The following is a 20,682-nucleotide window of genomic DNA, read 5'->3' as shown; positions in this document are numbered from 1 at the left end:
ATAAACGTCTTAAATGTTGTGAGAGTACCTTACTCCACTACTTTCTGAGTTCTAGATTTCAACCATCTTCTGGGAGAAAACAAAATATTCCTTATTTTCTCTAAACCTTTAGCTCCTCACCTTAAATCTTGCTCATTGGACTTCGACACCTTTGTTGTACGATAAAACTATCTACCTTATCTCTGCACCTTTGTGCACCTCCATCAGGATCCCCCTCGGCCATCTCCAAAAAAAAACAAACCAAACCGATCCATCTCTACCCCATAACTGACACATTACATCCTATGCACTCAATGAATCTCCTCTTTACCCATTCTAGTGCAATCATATCCTTTCTGATGCAAAGCCATCAGAACTGTACACATTATTCCAGCTGTGGCCTAAGAATTGTTTCATATATTATACCAGGACCTCCCTTCTTTTGAACTGTATGCCCTAGCTGATGAAGGTAAGCATACCAAATACCTACTCCACCACTTAATTTACCTGGGTCACCACCTTAAAGGATCTTTGGATTTTTACAAGAAGGTCCCTTTGTTCCTGAATACTTCCAAGGACACAATCATTCACAGCATATGAACAGCCTTTACTAAACCAAAATCTATTATCTCATGTTTATCAGGATTAAATTCCATCTGCCATTATTCTGGCCGATATCATTCTATGACCTGAGACGACTATCTTGACTGACAACACCACCAATTTTTGTATTATTTGCAAGCTTACAAATCATTCCTCATACATCACATCCATGTTGTTAAAGTGCATTAAAATACTGCAAGTATCCCAATTCCAATCTCTGGTACAGCAATGGTTACAGACCTCCAATTACAAAAGCAACCAGCCTCTGTCTCCTCTTACCAAGCCAATTTTGGACCTATTTCTCCAATATGACTTAGATCCTATAGGCTGTAACCTTTAGGATCAGTCTTCTTCATGGGACCTTGCTGCCCTGTGTTCATCAATATATTTTATTATGTCTTCAAAAAAAAAGTGAATTCAATTAGTCAGATTTGATCTCCCACCATTAAATCCATGCTTATTATCCTTATCAACCCCTGCCTTTCCAAGTGTGGATTAATCCTCTTTCTCAGGAATTTTCTCCATAATTTCCCTACCACTGATGTTAGCCTCACTGACTTTCACTTACCTGGTTATCCTTGCTTCCTTTCAAAAACGAAAGTACTACATTTGCTATCTTCCAATCGTCAGAGCTCCTGTAATCTCATTGGGGGATACATCCCATCATGTTCTTGGGGTTTTTGCCCTTTTAGGAGACGCCTAAAACCCTTTCCTCTTTGATCTTAATGTGCTCAAATTGTCCCAACCAAAGTCTCCATTGACAAACTCTTTCTCCTCTTTGATCACAGATGAAAAGTTATTTATTTAAGATTTTGCACCAGCCTTCTGGCTCGAAGCGAAGGTTGTCATTTTGATCCCTAATGATCTTCACTCTTTCCCTTGATATCTTCTTGCTCTTAATATACTTATAAAATCTCATAAGATTTCATGCAAACAGCTATATCTGCTGGTGAGGTCCCACATTGGAGAATGAAGAAACACTTGAACACTTGATACTCTTCTGTTTTCAGTGATCTCAGCTGCCAGGTTTCTTCTTTTTCTTAACTTCATCAAATCTTCCATGTCCCTTTATATTTAGGAACTCAACAGATCTCACAGCATCCATAGAAAGCAACGTCCTTAGCCTTTCATTAAGAAAATTACAGAGAATAGATATTATGTTGGATGAAGACAGTGGCAGACTAACAACCAACCGGGCCCTAAGATGAACTTTAGTGAGCCCTCCCCCCGGCCTTGCCCCTCTGCCCCATGACCCCCACCCTTCATTGATATGTTCTACAAGCCTACCACTCCCACAGTTATCTTGATTTATGCCTTTTCTATTCTCTTAATTCTTCTGCCTCCATTGCACCTGCTCCCAAGATGAGATCTTCCATTCCAGAACATCTGAGATGTCCCTGTTCTACAAAAAAAAGTGGTTTCCCCTCGACTGCCATCAATTTAGCCCTTATTTGCATTTCCTTTATTTCTGCACATCTGCCCTGGCTCTCTCTGCCCCAGGATACAACAACAGGATTCCCATTTGTCCCCACCTACCTCTCCACCAGCCTCCAGATCTAACTCATTATCCTCTGTAATTTCTGCTACCTGCAAGGTGATCCCACCACCATACCTTCCCCTCCCTGGTTTATGCAGAGACTGCTCTCTCTGGAACTCCCTCATCCATTCATCCCTTCCTACTAATCTTCCCTTTGAAACCTCCGATTGTGACCACAGAAAATGCTCCACTTGCTCCAACATCTCCACCCTCATGGCCCCAAACAGTCCATCCAAGTGAAGAAACATTTCACTTGTGAATCTGCAGAGGTTATCTATCACATCAGGTGCTCCCATTGTGGTCTTCTCTATATTGGAGAGACAAAACACAGACTGGGAGATCCTCTCATTGAGTAACTTTGCTCTGTCTGTTGCAATAATGGAGATCACCCAGTTGCCAACCATTTCAATTCCACACATCATTCCCACACCCAACATGTCTGTCCATGGCCTCATGCACTGTCAAATGGAAACTACCTGCAAATTAGAGGAACATCACCTTGCCAGGGCAATCTCCAGTCAAATGGCATTAACATCAACTTCTCCACTTCTCCCTCCCCCCCTCTCTCTCTCTTTCCCTATCCCTCTGACTCCTTCCCTCTCAATTCAGAGAGCCTTAGTCTCCCCATCACCTCAGTTATTTTTCTCTTCTGCTCTCCCACCTATATCCACTCTTGCCTGTTGCTCTGTGCTCCTCTCCCTGCACCCTCTTTTGTCCTCTCCTCACCCCAAGTTTTTATTCACGTGCATGCCTGGTTTCTGCTGATACCCTTACAAGGTCTCAGGCCCAAAATGTTGCTTTACCCTTTGCTTCCTTTTGATACTTCGTGACCTGCTGAGTTTCTCCAGTACTTTTGCGCATTGCGCAACAATCACAGCATTTGCAAACTTTCCTGTTTTATATTCATGCTTCACTGATATTTCTGTTCCTCTTGTGAGTTGGCCCTGAACTCTGGCTTATTCATTTTTAAAATACTCCCATTTCCTGGGTGTAGATTTATCCATCAGTAGCCCCTCACAGTCTATATTTGCCAAGTCCTGCACAAAGATATTGAAATCAGTCTGCCTCCAATTCAGACTATTAATTTATGGATTAGCCTTGTCCCTTGCCTGGGATACTTTGAGTTATGAGCTATGATTAATAACCCCAGAGTGCACTCACCCATTGAACTTCAGCTGCTTGCCTGACTTCATTCCCTGGGAATAGGTTAATCTCGATAAGTGTATCTACCTAATTCTCTCCTGGATGCACTTTAAGATTCTACGCCTTCCAATCATTTCACACTTAGGTGATCTTAGTTCATTGGGGAAGAGAAATCCCTGACCACTACCACACTGTTACTCTCCTATCTTCTCTGTGATTTGCCGCCTTCTTTCTCTTGCTGACTTTTGGGAGACCTGTACTATAATCCCAGTAAAGTGATGGTTTTTTTTTTATTTTGGACTTTATTTAGAACAAGCCAAACATGATGCCAAATTAAACTATTGCCTTTATTTTCATTTGTCTATATGGAAGTCTCTAAAATGCTATCATAATATCTGCTTCAACCACTACCCCGTGGCAGCCTATTTTAGGCACCTACCACTCTATGTGGGAAAAAAACTTGTCCTGAACATCTTTAAATTTTCCCCCTTCACCTTAAATGCATTTCCTCTAGTTAATGATATTCTTTACTTGAGAAGAAGATTCTGTCTAACCTTTTGGTGCCTCTCATTAATCCCTCAGTCACGATTCCCTCAGTCTCTGATGGTCCAGAGATAACAATCCAAGTTTTTCAACCACCCCCCCCCCCCCCCACCCCGGCTTCTTGAAAGAACCTCTTACAGCATCCTTCTTCTTTACTGCAGTGATGGTCTCAGTGATCAATAATACAATGCCCTTTCTGTTTTTCTCCTCCACCTGCCATCAGACCTAAAATTTTCGTGTCATGGGCTTCTTTTTTCTTCTTCTCTGACACTGCCTAATCTTTGAATATTTCTGGGATGTTCTCTCATTTGACATTCTTCTGTCAGCTGTGTTTTGCTCTTGAATAGATAACTTTATTTAATAGCAATGGATTTTTGTTATTTAGACATTGTAAATGAATGATCCTGATAGGGCCCAGTATGTGAATGAACATTCCTTTCACTAACCTGTGACATGCCAGAGAATCTATTGGTGTTTCTTTTATAGAAAAGAACACAACTTGATGGTTGCCAAGTTCCCCAAAACATAATTTGATTCCTCACAGATATATATTTGGTTGCCAAGTATTTCAAGCTTTTTATTTCAGAATTAGGTTGAAAACTTGATTTCAATTTTTTAGATTGAATGTGAATGGCCCTTTGGAAATATAATCCTTAATTATAATATTATTTAATTCAAAATTGAACTATCAAAGACATTAGAAATAAGTATATTCACTTTAAGTCAGGTGCCAGTTCCAGGTGCAGTGCATTTAAAGATCAAAATTATCAAGTAATTATTTAAAGACAGAATGTGTGAAGCTTTGTGATCTATTGGATAGCATGCTTTATGTCATTACCAATTTTTCCACAAAAAACTTATGGTGATGTGGCATTCTTTCTGAAACATGAATAATTGTTTTCTGGCCTTTGTTGCTTTAATCTCTTCTCCCTCATCCACCTCAATTTTTCATTACTCTTTGAAGGTAGAAGCCCTGTTAACAAATTTAGCAACCGATTTCGATGAATATATTGCTTTAGTTTTAACTTTTCCAATTGAGAAACTTTTAACAAGTCCATGCTTGTGGTTAATTCGGACACTGCAATGTATTGTTCCTTTGTAAATTAGCATATCTATATGCAATGGAACCAATGTTCTCGTTTGACATCATTTTTGACTCCCCAGTTGTTGCATTTTAATGAAGAAGTACATTGCCTGGATTGTTATTGAAGGAATTTTACTTATACAGTGTACTCTGGGAGCCAATGGGAGATGGAAAAAGGGTTGCATCATTGACTGATAATCATGTCCTTCTTTGGGACTTGCAAGAAAGCTCAAGCAAGGCAGCGGTAAGTAATTTTGCAGTTTTGTCATAAAATCTTTTGTTTTCCTACACTGAGATGTGTTTCATAAATATTCAGGTTTGTGGATTTTTACTGGAAACATCCCATGTGAAGTTGTCAAATAGTAATTGCATCCTTTTGCCAATAAATGTTCGTTGCCAAAAGTGCCAATAAAATACAGTATATTTTGGCATATGCCAAGTTGTGAAATCCAAAAAAAGTCTCAAAAAAATGGAGGTTGACTTATCCATCGGATATACTCTTGAGACCTTAAATTCAGCTCAAAATTCAATCTGTGCTGATCCGGTGTACAAGACGACCCGAAAAATCAATTAAAAATACCCGACTGTGATAGATTTTCATTGAGTTTTTATTGGCAATTAGCACTTTTCAAAATCATTCTCATTGTCTGAAAAGCAACATTTAGAACCCTTCAAATGCACTCTCATTATCATCGTCTGAGGCAAAGATGGCAACAAGCACATCCATGCTCTCACTGTTTAAACAGTCACCATATGGGTCCCAGTTTGTATCTGATGAGATGGTTTCAGCTTCGTCGTCATAGTCCCACAATAAATCATCTTCCATGCTATCAATTGCACAATAGATGCCCACTTTTCTTTTGGAAAAAAAAAACCAATTTTATCAATCTCCACGTTAACTGCGTCCCATGCCTTGAGCATGAAGTTACACAGTATATCAAGTGATGCAGCGCACATTGCCGCACCTTTTGTAAACAACTTTTCTGTACTCAACATCCATATATTCCTTTCCTTGCACACATTGTCTTTGAATGGCTTGTTCAAGCAGAGCTTGAGAGGTTGCAAAATAAACGCCAAACCACCCGAGATAAACGCCATGTAAGTATGATGTAGTACTAATCTACTTTTAGGCTTCTCGGTCAAGTGGCTACGAAACCTATCTCAGACCAGCAAACTCCGTTCTTAGCATAAACTGCCTGGCTGCCTGTTCCACACATTGTCTACCCATAGTTTAACACCATTTTCATCCATCAATCCTTTTTCATGAAAATGTACAAAAATACCTGCAGGGAATTACATTTTTGGCTTAATTTTGCATTTGAATATTACTATGTCCTGTCGGCCGTGCATGATAACACCACGGTAAACCTGATCCTCTCATGGCCTGTACTTCTGGTTTGCACAGTTTTAACACCTTTCCATGCCATTGTTCTATTGCCTATCATGTAAAAATTCGTGGGGGTTTCGTCCATGTTTCCAATATCTGCCAATGTGAACTGATGTTTCTGCTGGTTCTGTATATAATAAACTGGTGAAAACTTACAACCTCATGATGAAGATCTTTTGGTGTTTCTGTGCAATTTTTCTTTTTTGGCGTAATACCTGATTTTTCCTGTTAATGAAACAATTGCATCAGTCTACTGTAGCCTTAAAATCATCCTTGAGGTCTGGATACGACTTGGCCCCCTGCAACGTGATTTTCCAACTCTGGCCAATGTATGATTCCTTTTCTCAAAGAACATTGCCTTTTTGGTATGTTTCTTCAAGTCTCTTCTTCTTCCAATTTCTTACCAACTTCACATGACATCAAGTTTTCTTGCAGCAGTGCAGTTGTTGGCTTTCTTAGCTATTTCTTTCACTTTCAAAGCTCGCTTCATATTTTTGTCGCGTGCCGCATTGTATTGATGGACCCTCCATGATAGCAATCACCTTCAGCCAACGCCCAGGCATCTCAGGCATCGTGAGCTTTGAGGGGTCGACTTGTATGCTGGTCAATGGGGCACCTCAGGCAGCCAGAAAATTGGGGTCGACTTATACGCTGTATATAGCATAAAGCCCTTAAAATGACGCTGAAAAAGGGGGGGTTCAACTTGTACGCCGGTCGACTTGTATGCTGAAATACGATATATCTATAGAGTGACAAATTTACACTGTTCATTATGATCATGGGTAGAAAACAGAGATAAAACAAGCACAAGTTAACATGGCCCATACAAGATTTGTCATCATTTGGGTACACCTTCGAAAGGGCCAACAAGCAGGATAAGTGTGTACCTGTTTCACATTGGCTAAGGACAGCTGAAGCATCGTGCTCATCAAGCAAGAATTGGGCAATTTGCACATCAAAGAGAAGTTTAATAGTACTCAAGAGCCAAAAGGAAAATCTGCTTCAGATTACTGGTGTTGGATTGGAAAACAAATCTCAAACCTTGCCACAAAGAGAGGTAAATACTAACCATGAAGGCTGAAATTCTGTCTTTATAAGATCAAGTTTAAGTTTATTAAGATTCAAGATTCCTTTGTTGTCATGTATTAAAGACAGTGTAAGGCAGACATATTCGCCGTCGGCAAAAATTGCTTGAAGCGCTTCTTACAGTCTGAGAAAGAGAGTTCCTCCTAGAGTCACCAAGTGTCCACAGATTCCCCTCCAGCACTCTCGGAGCCTCTGCAGCCACAATTGCCAAACCATCGGCAACCTGTGCTCCAGTTCCGGACCTCTGCCACGATTAGGAACCCTTCAGTCCTCTTGGCACCATCTAGCATTCCAATTCCGACACCTGGTGCCCCTTCAACTCATCAGGAGCCCGTCTCTAGCCGTCCTCCACCTGGCGTGAGTCCCTTGACCGCAGTCGCCCACAGTCTGCACGTTTTCCTCTCAAATCACCAGCACTCTGCCGTCGGTGTTTTCCTCAACCACAAAACCCCTCACTGGTCCGCCGCAGTGGTCAACCTCCCTTGGTTCGTTTCGTCTGCTTTTCCTTCTCGTGGGGGGGGGTGGGGGGTGGGATGTGGCTTCCCTGTTTTCTGGTGCTCTGCACCAGTCCTCCGCTTCTCGGAGTCTCCAACCCCTCATGGCTCTGCTGCTGATCATAGGTGCTGCCATCTTGGGCGCAGACCTCGCAATCACGCGATTTTAAATAAAACCACTGTTGGCTTGTATAACAGGCCATTTGAAGTCAGTTCAGAGCTGACAGCAGACTGACTGAGCAGTTGGACCCCTTGGGAATGCTGTGTCTCCACCTCTGCTTTCTGCAGGTCTGCATCAGTGCTGCAATAACAGCAGCACCCTCATTTTCTTCTTATCATCTGATTCTACAATCACAGCCCAACGAAGCAATGTTCCCTGGTCCTCTTTACAAAAACATGTAAACACACATGCGGACAGAACACGCAGAGACAAACAATACATATGCAATATCAATATGCATAACCGGGCAATAGAAAATGGCATAGAGTGATTGGAAACAAATGGAGTTTGCACTTAGGATTCAAACATGACTACTTCAGAATTAGAATTTATTGTCATGAACATGTCACAAAATTCATTGTTTTGTGGCAGCATCACATTGCAGATATTTATATAAACCACATAAAAATAAATAAATGTAGTGTAAGAAAAAAGACACGGTGAGGTAGTGTCCGTAGTTCATTCTTCATACAGAATCTGATGGCAGAGTAAAAGAAGCTGTCCCTGTGCTGATGAGGGCTCGATTTCAGGCTCTTGCACCTTTTTCTCAATGGTAGTAGGTCCTCTACCGGCATCACCTACGGCTCCTAGAACGCTTCAACCAGCGTTGTCTCCGCTCCATCCTCAACATTCATTGGAGCGACTTCATCCCTAACATCGAAGAACTCGAGATGGCAGAGGCCGACAGCATCAAGTCCACGCTGCTGAAGATCCAGTTGCGCTGGGTGGGTCACGTCTCCAGAATGGAGGACCATCGCCTTCCCAAGATCGTGTTATATGGCGAGCTCTCCACTGGCCACCGTGACAGAGGTGCACCAAAGAAGAGGTACAAGGACTGCCTAAAGAAATCTCTTGGTGCCTGCCACATTGACCACTGCCAGTGGGCTGATCTCGCCCCAAACCGTACATCTTGGCGCCTCACAGTTCGGTGGGCAGCAACCTCCTTTGAAGAAGACCACAGAGCCCACCTCACTGACAAAAGACAAAGGAGGAAAAACCCAACACCCAACCCCAACCAACCAATTTTCCCCTGCAACCGTGTCTGCCTGTCCCGCATCGGACTTGTCAGCTACCAACGAGCCTGCAGCTGACGTGGACATTTACCCCCCTCCATAAATCTTCGTCCGCGAAGCCAAGCCAAAGAAGGAGTAGAGTGAAGAGAGAGCAGCCTGGGTGGTGGGGATGTTTGAGGATAGAGGCTGCTTTCTTAAGACACCAGCTCATAGATGTCCTCAATGGAGTTAAGGCTGGTGCCTGTGATGTCATAGGGAGAATTTTTTTGTGTCCTGATCATTAGCACCTCTATACCAGACATTGATGCAACCAGACAGAATGCTCTCCATGTAGAAGTTTCCAAGAGTCTTTGGTGATGAACCAAATCTCCTCAAACTCCTCTCGAAGTATAGCCACTGGCAAGCCATCTTCATGATTGCATTGACATATAGGCTCCAGGACAGATCCTCAGAAATGTTGTGGCCCAGACAGTTGAAGTTCTTGACCCTCTCCATTGCTGACATCTCTAAGGACTGGTTTGTGTTCTGATTTCCTCCTAAAGTCCACAATCATCTTGGTTTTGCTAACATTGAGTGCAAGCTTCTTATTGTGACACCACCAACTAGCTGTTCTATCTCCCTCCTGTATGCTTCCTCATTGTCGTCTATGATTCTACCGACAACCGTGGTGCCACTGGCAAATTTGTAGATAGCATTTGAATTGTGCCTACCCATGGAGTCATGGATGTAGAGTAAATAGAGTAGTGGGCTAAGCACATATCCTTGAGGTACTGTGTCCACGATACATTCTGTGAAACTGGATGTTATGCGATGTGGACATTGTGTGAACACCATATTACTGTATATACTTGGTAAAATGATATGGGATACTTTTAAACTTTCATTTAAACACTTTCTTAGCCTATATCACACACAGTTTAACAAAGAGGATCTGGATCATCCACATCACTGTTCTCAACTTCCTCAAAGTGCTCCAATGGAAGAGTTTCAGGTCAAATAACTTCCATTGATGAACTGTCACTCTAATGCCTGAAGGACCTGGCTGAAGCTCTTCTTGGGGAGGTGTTGGTTTCTTCAGGAATATGTCTAGTGTTGTTTGCCTAGTTTGCATTTTCTTTTCTTCATAATTTTTAAAAATATTGCTACAAACACTGCATGAACATTCCTCTCTATCAGTGAAAAGCATTCAGTGTATGGTCTATCTCTTCAGCACTCTCTCGCAAGCTGTTAAGGTCTGCAAAGAATTTGGTTATCCCCTTAATGCTGAACATCTTCTGCACCTGTTCTTCTCCTGCAGTTTCCTTTTCCCTTGCTTCTTCTTCAGCTGTTGACTCTTGCTGTAGCTCCAGCAACTCTTCATTTGTTAGTGCCTCAAACTCTTCTGCTGCCTTCGCATTAGCACTCACAGACTCACGTTCACATTATGCAGGGAGAAACATTGTTTGAACCACTTGAACCATCCAGAACTAGCACTAAAATCAATATGGTAGTCTGATCCTGCGTTTTCTTTAAGCAACTGGAACAGGCTTCGTGTGTTACCAGTGATCGTCAACATGCTGAGAGGGATTTGCTTTTGTGTTTGGTCCTCAATCCACGTCATTAGCAATTTCTCCATATCTGATATGGGTCCCTCTCGCATTTTCGTTAGCTTTGAAGCTTTCAGTGGAGCCGATCCTTGAAGAGCTTGTTGAATGTGTCATGCATAAATCGCAGGCAAAAGTATTCGCTGTTTTTCCACCTTTGTGCTGTTTAATAGACCTTAGTTTCACTTCCAAGTTGAGACTTCTCCTTTGTCTCTTGCTGCTGCTATCACTAGTACTGTGTTTGGGAGTCATGATAAATAAAAAGAACAGTTACCAGTATAGTATACAGTATAGTATAGGCCTTTGCCACGTGCTGTGTACAGGAAGTTTTGTGCACGTCTATTGACATCTGCTATGTCCCATTCTCACATTCTCCGATTGGGATTTATGACTAAACTCCATTATAACCTGATCAGACCACGGATGTATATGCAATCAGACATTGCCCGATCGGACATGAAGTGGCAGACACCTGTATTATGGTGCCCTGAAATGAGGGGACTATGTCCAAGAAGTGCTGTAATTTCTACACGGTCAAACCAAAATATACACAAAAAATGCCCTTTAATAAAATCTGGAATGTACACTGTAATCACTTGTGAATTGTTTGATCACAAATATAAAACTGTGGAGCACATGGGGAAAATAAAGGAAAGAAGTGTCTGATCCACACTGTATATTTCCTTGAAAATTCCTTTGCATAATTATAAATACAAACTGTGCATCTTGTTATCAGAGAAAACAGTTTCTATCCAACAATGATCTCTCTTGGTCTACTACAGGTTCTCCATGTCTATGAACATTTCAATTTATAAATCCATCCACCCAAGCATAGACATTCATAAGACAATAGACACGGACAATTCGATTTTGCAGCAAAGGTTAACACCAGCTTCCATGGCTGTGAATATCATAATCACTTTGCCAATTATCAGAAAATTATTAAGTCATAGGATCCCGCTGCACTGGAGAAGGCCATTTGATCTTCGGTGTCAGCGCCTTTAAATTGGAATGAGCTGGAGTCACTCGCTTGCAAAATTTTCCCTTTCAAGAGTTTATTCAGGTTTGCTCTCAGCAGCAATTATTGAATCTCCCTCCCTTTCAGCAATTATTGTATCTACCTCCTGATCATCATAACTTGCTACTTTGGTTGATTACTTTGAATCTGTCCAATGGCTCCTGTTCCTTCGAAACCACTCATAATTTGAACGTCATTATTAAATCTCTCCTTGAGATCGTTAAGATCATCAATCCGAGCAACCATCTACGAAAATGAATTTTCTCATCCCTGCTACAATTCTGGAAATGGTCACTGCACAGTAAGTTTTTAACAAAATCAGTAAAATGTGAAGAGGGTTCTGAACGAAAAATAAACATCAAATTTCTCTAAGCATATCTTCTCAATCATCTGTACTGACTATATTAGCAGTAAATTTTATGTTGAATTAGTATCTCATGGAATGTGGAAAGCCACAGCATGCAGTGAGATGTTAGGAGTGGGAAAATTAAAACAAAAATCAAAAATGGATACACAAGTCAAATTAATGTTTGTGACATTTGGGGATGTGTAATGCTTTCAAGGAGGCTTAAACTGTGGTGAAATGTCTTAGTTTGCAATCACCCCCTTTTACTGAGTTTGAGTCTACTTGACCCTAAGAGTTAAATGATAATAAAGATCATTGTTCATCCTTTATTTATTAATCCAATATCACGAGCATTTAATTTTACAGGCAAATAATTCCCATTTGCTCATAATTTAAAAAAGTTACACAGTAAGTTGCTGAATTTAACCCTGATTTACCTCCAAAGCATTGTGGTAAAAGGCAACAGTAGTGTAAAATTATTTTAATGAATTGTAACCAGCCTGTGAATCTGAAAAAAAATATGAAAGAAGGTCATAAAAGACTTGATTGAATTTAGTATCAGCACAAAATTTCACCCTGATAATAGTGAAATGTATAATTCTGTTTTACATCCATTAAATTTTATTTGTATGGTATAATGAGAGCTTAATGTGGTAGCAATTGGATCAGGTACAGTTCAGTGCAGTGAATCATGGTGAAAACCTAAGAACAAGTGTTTTTGCAGTAAAGGATTCCAGGCCAAATATTTGTCATAGGTTCAATTTTTTAAGACTAATATTATTTATTTGCCTTTTCAACTTATTGTCTGTTTATTTGTGTAATGTACCTTAGCTCTCAAGTTCAGCAACTCTGGAAGGAAAAGGTCAGTTAAAGTTGACTTCTGGACAATGGAGTCCTCACCACAACTGCACACAAATTGCCACAGCGAATGACACAGTTATTCGAGGCTGGGATACCCGAACCATGAGGTAATCACAAAGTGTTTCTCAGTTAACAGTTCATCGTTTGTGCAGTAATATTGAATGCATAATCTGAAAATCCTTGACGTTTTAAACTGATTAAAATGCAGCCTGTGAAATGCCAATCTTAGGCATAATTTTGGCTGATGGCTTTAGCAGATTAATCTCTTATCATTGACTGTCATTTCTGTAATTGATATTACTGTAGTTGAGTGTTCTTTCTCTGCAGGTGACCTTCAAGCCAGTTTTACTCTATATAAAAAATCTTATTGAGTAAGTTATGGGAAATTTATAAATGGCATTTCATTGACTTGCTTGTACAACTCAAGTTTCTGCTCTGAAATATTATAATTCTTTGTCTCTGTCCTTGCAACCATTAAAATTCCATTGAACTTACTTAAACATAATAAAGTGATTAATCTTTTTTGTTCAGGAAATCATTCTACAAATGGTGCAGGTGTACAAACACATCACCCAAGTAATTCTGATTTCAGTCCTCACTCATTGGACGGCAAACTGCACCAAATTTCCCAACTAAGCTCCACTCATTGACTGCCTAAATCATATCAGTATTAGACTTCAAAATTATTTAAATTGCTTGGAAAGATTTGAGAACATCTCAGGTGTATGTATAAATGCAGGCCCTTCATTTCAAAACAAACTCTGCTAATTCTCAATAATTAGATCGAGCAAGATTTTCCCATGTAGATGTTTGTGTAGGGATATCAGCCCGAAATGCAAAGATCTGGTTAGGGCCTCATTGCTTTTTTTTAGATAATAAAACTATTTTCTTAGTAAAATTATATAAATTTGTCTTTAATTTATAATGCCTTTAACGAAAATTATATGAATACATTTTGCGAATCACATCTAATATTTCTTTGAATTAGTTTTAGGTTTGAAATCGATTTTTTTTTCTCTCTGTTTCACATTCATAGTGACTGAAGAATAGTTATAAGTCTGTTCGACCCTGAAGCCTGTTTTCCCCATTCAATAAATGCATGACTCATGTGTGGCCAAAGCCTATATGTTCATCTTTTCCACATTGGCTTAACAAAAATCAAACAATCTCAGATGGAAATATTTTTAAAACTGGACCTGGGTGCAGTTTCCCTTTGTGTGGCGAGTTCCAAGCTTCCATATCTGCAGTAGGAGATGGAAAACTGGCACAGTAGAACACAGCAAAGCTTCACTCCTTGATGAACTCAGTGCCTCCTCCTCCCAATTTAATCGCCAAAACGAGGACGAACCACATCCCCTGATGATCCTCTACTGTCAGTATCTGAAAGTGTCATGTGGGCTGCCTTCACGAGAGTGAATCCAAGGAAAGCATCAGGTCCAGACAGAGTACTTGGCCGAGTATTGAAAAACTGAGCTGACCATCTTGCCATTGTATTCATGGATACCTTCAACATCTCACTTGGACAGGGCAAGGCACCCTCCTGCTTTAAACAGGGTTCAATCGTACCTGTGCCCAAGAAGAGTATGGTAATCTGTCAAAATGATTACCAACCAGTTACATTTACATCCACAGTAATGAAGTGTTTTGAGAGGCTGATGTTTAAGGGACTACAGTTTGGCATTCAACAACATCATCCCCTCAAAAGCGATCAGTCAACTCCAAGACCTAACACTCAAACCCCACTGAGTAATAAGATCCTGGATTTCCTCACCTCCAGTGAGAAAATCAGTGAGGATCAGTAGGAACATCTCCTGCACCACCTCCATCAGGACTAGAGCACCACAGGGTTGCATATTTAGCCCCCGCTCTACTCAATTTCCACCTATGACTGTGTGCTTCGGTATGACAACCCCACCATCCACAAATTTTCTGATGATTCCATGGTATGCTGTATAAAAAGGGGTGATAATTGGCATGCAAGAGTAAGATTGGAAACTTGGCTAAAAGATGCATTAACAGCAACCTCACACTCCACGTCTCGAAAACTAAGGAGCTGATTGTGGACTTCAGGAAGGGAAAAATAGAGGTGTGCGATCCGTTGATTATTGGGGGAATCCAAGATGGAGAGGGTGACAAATTTAAATTCCTGGGGCTCACAATCTTGGAGTGTCTTTCCTGGACCTAACATACTAATGGCATCATGAAGAAAGCATGTCAGCACCTCTGCTTCCTCAGGAGTTTGCAGAGGTTTGGCATGACATCAAATACCTTGGCAAACTTCTACAAATGTGCAGAGGAAATTATGCTGACCGGCTGCATCACAGCCTGATAGGCAGAAAACCCTGAAAAGGTAGTGGACACAACCCTGTACATTTCAGGCAAACTCTTCCCACCACTGAGAAAATCTGCTTGAAACTCTGTCGCCGGAGAGCAGCAACAATTTTCAAGGATCCACACCACCCAGGACCTGTTCTGTTCTCATTGCTGCCGTCAGGAACGATGTACAAGTGCCACAAGGCTTGTATCACCAGGTTCAGGAAAAGTTGCTACGTCTCCACTATCAGACTCCTAAAGACTCAATCAGAGACTCTTACTCTATTACAATTTTATTTGGTGTTTGCACTGTCAGTCTGTTTACATTTTTTTCTTTGTTTGCATTTCTCTCTTTTGTATATATGTCTTTTTTCTTGAGTACAGATTTTTACAACTTAATGTTGAAATTCTGCCTGGTCCACAGGAAAACAAAAATCTCAGTATGTATTCTGACAATAACTTTGGAAATTTGAACAGATATTTTTCCTAAATTCATTCCTGAAAGTCCTGGCTTTAATGTTTCCATTGTTCCATCAGAGCTAGTTCTCTCTATCTAACCTAATGGTTTACTCTGTATTATTCTGGTAATTCCATGCTGCAATCCCTCCAAGGCAAATATATTCCATGTGTGGAATGATGCTGACCATTTTTAAAGAATATTCATTTCCAATTGTTTTAAAAATGTATGGTATAATGTACCAGTGCTTACAGAAAATAATATTCATTGATTTATTGGGAGGTTTATCATGACATATCTACCAGTTTTGTACCACGTCTATTGAGGATATACCTAGAACTACATGCAAGACATGTCAAGAAATTCTCTTGCTCAACTATGAAATCTTTGTTGAATAATGTAATTTGGTATGACAATTATATAGTCAGCTGTGGTTGCAAGGACAAGGGTGAAGGTGTACCATTAGTCTTGCCCCTCCTTCCTGGTGAGGCCATTCAGGAGAGAGGCTCGGGCCACACAATTTTTTTTCCCGTATCTCAGTGCACGTGGTAATAAACAGTTCCGTTTCATTTTCCTTTCTGTCTTTCTCTTGTTGGAACGCGAACTATATATGTCCATTAGTGAATGGAAGTTGTTAATTATTTAAAACTGCATTATAGATTACTGGAAGGAGCAGAGAACAAGGTTAATGTACTCAGCTGCAGTTAAGGAAGGAAATTTGGGAAATCGATATTAATTCCTTTTGGTTGAAAACTACCTCTATCCATTGCAACAGTGAAGACTCAGTGGCAAGCCACTTCATTTCCATGCCCCATTGCCACACTGACATACCTGTCCATAACTACATATACTGCCAGGTTGAGGCCACTTGTAAATTGGAGGAACAACACCTTATATTCTGTCTCAAAAGACTCCAACCAGGCAGGATCATTCAAGATTCCTTTATTGTCATGTCTTTCTTTGGCTTGGCTTCGCGGACGAAGATTTATGGAGGGGGTAAAAAAGTCCACGTCAGCTGCAGGCTCGTTTGTGGCTGACCAGTCCGATGCGGGACAGGCAGACACGATTGCAGCGGTTGCAAGGGAAAATTGGTTGGTTGGGGTTGGGTGTTGGGTTTTTCCTCCTTTGCCTTTTGTCAGTGAGGTGGGCTCTGCGGTCTTCTTCAAAGGAGGCTGCTGCCCGCCAAACTGTAATAATACTGGAAATGTAACATTACACAAATTTTTCAATACTAATGGCAGACAAAGGATCACTATTAGTATTTCCCAGCACCCCTTAAAGAAAGAGTTCCTTCAGAAACACTGATTGTCCGTGGATTCACCTCCAGTGCTTACACAACCTCCATAGTCTGTTTGTTCTATTCACAACCCAAGATCCATATCCAAACCTTCCCCACAATCATGAAGATTTCAGTGCCTGAGGCCCTTCAGGAGCTCTTCTTCCCCCTTAGCAATCTCTTGAATCCTGGTTTTTGATGCCTGATTCCCTTGAGCCAGTCTTCAGCAGCCTACAGTCTGTGTGGGTCCTTCAGCCCCTGAGTCCCTCAATGGTCCAGTGCTGTAGTCACCATCCTGTAGAGTCAACTCCTATGTTTCACCTTCTCAATAGGGGTTGTTCTTCCTGTTTCAGGTGCCCTGCTCTGGTCTGGTCTAATACTCCCCTGGAGTATGCACCTGCTTGAGGCCACTACCCAGCATAGGCACTGTTATCTTGGTCACTCACCTTGTGCAGCCACAGGATTTTAATTAAAAGCACCATTAGGTCCTTTAACAAGCCATTTAAAGCCTATAAAGAGCCGTCGACATTAGGAGCAGGTGGTTGGACCTTGTGGAGCAACGCTGTATCTCGGCTCCCCGCTCTCCTGGGTCCGTACCAGTGGCAGTGCTGCCGTTAAAGTAGGTTAATCACCTTCCCCCAGACTCCCCTTCTTTTCCACTACCAGTCCTCAGACCTCTGCCCCCTCCCTTTATCACCTCTCAGTCCCTTTCTCTCCTTCCCCCATCTCACCTCTATATCTGTCACCTTCTAGCCTTCTTATTCGGATCTCTGCCAAATTTTCAGCATACCTGAAGAAGGGGTCAAGTCCGAAACGTTGAATGCCTTTTGTTTTCTCTGGATACTGCATGACCTGCTGAGTTTTTGCAACAATTTTGTGTAGTGTTGTACATGAATGTTCATTGAAGAGAAGTATGAGATGTGCAGCTCTTTCATTCATTGATTATAGAATTTTATAAACTTTATAATCATATGAATCTATTGTTCAGATAATCTTTAAATACGAAATCTTAAAGTAAAATGGGATAAGCAAATTTTAGAGTCATACTGTGATGAACAAGACCTTCGGCACAACTCATCCACTGAGCAAGTTGGCATTCTGGGCTCATCCCACATGCTTGCATTTGGCCCTTCTAAACCCTTCCTATCCATATATTTGTCGAAATGACTTTCAAGTGTCAGAATTGTACCTGCCTTGAAATCTTTCTTGAACAGCTTGTTCTAGAGATGGAACAAGCCACTGAGTGAAAAAGATGCCGCTCCCTGTTACATCTCTCCTCTCTCAATTTAAAATTGTGCCCTATCATCTCAGAATCATCTATCCCGGAGGGAAAAAAGCTGTAAGATTAATTTTAGCCATTCCTCTCATGATTTTAAATATCTCTATAAGGACACCCCTCAGCCTCCTACACTCCAGGGAATAAAGACCTAGTCAATCCAGTCTCCCTACAACTCAAGTTCTTTCATCCCAGTAACATCGTAATGAATCTCGACTGCACCATTTCCAACTTAAAGACATCTATTCTGTAGCTGAGTGAGTAGAACTGCTCAGTGCTCCATTTGTGGCCTCAGCAATGGCTTGTCAGCTGTATCATGACATTTTGTATGTAACACCCTGCCCAATGAAGGCACACGTGTCCACTCCTTCTTGTCCATTCTGTCTACCTGAGTTTGCACTTTCAGGGAACCATGCACTTGTACCCTGAGGCTCTCTTTTCTATAATACTATCCAGGAGCCTGCCCTTTATCAAGTCCTCCTCTGGTTTGCCTAACAAATTGTTGCACCTCACACTTATCAAAATTAAATTCCATTTGCCATTCCTTGACCCACCTTCCCAACTAATCTAGATTGTGTTATAAACTTGCATGTCCTTCCTCCACGTCCATTGCATCACCAGTTTTGGTATCATTTCCAAATGTATGTTTGGTTAACAACATTGTCATTGAGGAGTGTTCTAAGTGAGGAAACAAGTTTGGTAGGTCTTAAAGGCAAGGACTCTGGACACAGTTTTGGTAGTAAAGGACTTTATTTACTGAAGGCAAATATGGGGAAAATAACATCAGAAGCAAAACACACACACCCACGCACAATTTACAGCAGCCATGGGAAAATCGGATGGAAATAAAACAACATGGACAATTATTAACGAGATGGGAACAAAGTACACATACACATCAAGGAAAAATCAGTACAATCCCTCACCACCCCTTGACTCAGTGCATGCATGGCTCTAAGTTATCAAGGGTGCTAATTAAATGCTCTCATCCCTTTTAAACAGTGCATGTCTTAACCAACAATTTCTCCAGTGCTCTTCCACGATTCTAGGTCTGGAGTGAAGCAGGGTGGTCCCAAGCTGGCAAAAAGAGAGAACAAAGCACTTGTGGCACCTTTATAAGTGTTGGAGGGTTGGGGGTTCGGCAGCCCAGGTCATTAGCAGGGAACCAATAACTCAGTGCCGTCAAGGTTAATCTGATTGCAACAGCCAATGGGCCATGGCCAAGTACAAGCAGGCTGGAGAGTCCAGCCAAGTAATTTACAGGAGACCAATGGCTGGGTGCTTGTAAAGCTAAGCTGATTACAAAAGCCAAGTACAAAGGAAATTAAATTGGTCAATAGCAAGGTGTGCACTAATAGGTGGAGCAGGACAAAACCTTGATTGGCAATCGGTGTGTCTTCCAACTTTTCCTCTTTCCTGATTGTAGTACTGATGTGGATTCTTGATGATTGCTGATGTTTTCCAACAGCAGCCTTCCCTGTTCTCAATAGATGTTCTCAATGGTGGGGAGACTTTTGCCTGTGATGTCATGGGCTGTGTCCACTACCTTTTTCAGAGCTTTACACTCAGGGGCATTGGTCTCCCCAGACCAGACTCTGATGCAGCGTGTCATCACACTTTCCATTGCACCTCACGAGAAATTTGCCAAGATTTTCGATCTCATACCAAACCTCCGCAAAGTCCTGAGGAAGTAGAGGTGCTGACATGCATTCTTCATGATGCCATTAGTTCAGGAAAGATCCTCGAAGATAGTGACTCCCAAAAACTTAAATTTGCTCACCCTCTCGCTTTTCTCTAGTTTTCCCTTCCTGAAGTCAACGATATGCTCCTTGGTTTTGGTGACATTAAGTGCAAGGTGGTTGTTGGTGCCCCATTCAGCCAAAATCTCTCTCCTGTATGCTGCCTCATCACCCCTTTTTATACAACCCACTACTGTTGCATCATCAGAGAATTTGTAGATAGTGTTTTTGTTGGACTGAGCCATAAATGTGTATAGCAAGTAGAGCAGGGGACTACGAATGTAGCCCTGTGGTTCTCCTCTATTGATGGACATTATAAAAGACTTGTTCTTACCAATCCTCACTGATTGTGATATGGAGGAAAGGAAATCTTGGATAAAATTACGCAGTGATCTTGGAGTTTGTTGATCAGTTTTGAGAGGATGATGGTGTTGAATTTGAACTGCAGTCGATAAAGAGCACCCTAATGTATGTGCCTTTGTTGTCCAGGTGTTCTAGGGCTTTGTGTAGAGCTATTGAGATGGCATCTGCCATAGACCTGTTGTTATGGTATGCAAATTAGAGTGAATCCATGTCGCCTCTCAGACAGGAGCTGATATGCTTCAACACCAGCCTTTCAAAACACTTCATTACTGTTGATATGAGTGACACTGGCCAATATTCATATTGCCAGGTTTTCACACTCTACTTGGGCATCACAATGATTAACATGTTTAAAACAGAT

General features: G+C 41.3%; 1 protein-coding gene across 3 annotated transcripts in view; it reads left to right on the top strand.

The window, feature by feature from the left end:
* eipr1 (EARP complex and GARP complex interacting protein 1) overlaps window positions 1-20,682 on the top strand; it is a 109,410-nt gene that overhangs the window by 71,387 nt on the left and 17,341 nt on the right. For all 3 annotated transcript variants that reach the window (XM_069886197.1, XM_069886198.1, XM_069886199.1), the window contains 2 exons: window positions 5,034-5,133; window positions 12,868-13,004. In XM_069886197.1, the coding sequence (XP_069742298.1) occupies window positions 5,034-5,133; window positions 12,868-13,004 (237 nt within the window). The remainder of the gene's footprint in view (window positions 1-5,033; window positions 5,134-12,867; window positions 13,005-20,682) is intronic.

The sequence above is a fragment of the Narcine bancroftii genome, chromosome 6 (genome assembly GCF_036971445.1).
Source record: "Narcine bancroftii isolate sNarBan1 chromosome 6, sNarBan1.hap1, whole genome shotgun sequence".
NCBI classification, from domain to species: Eukaryota; Metazoa; Chordata; class Chondrichthyes; order Torpediniformes; family Narcinidae; genus Narcine; species Narcine bancroftii.
Note: the sequence above shows the minus strand (reverse complement) of the source record. Positions and strands in the feature narration are given on the sequence as shown.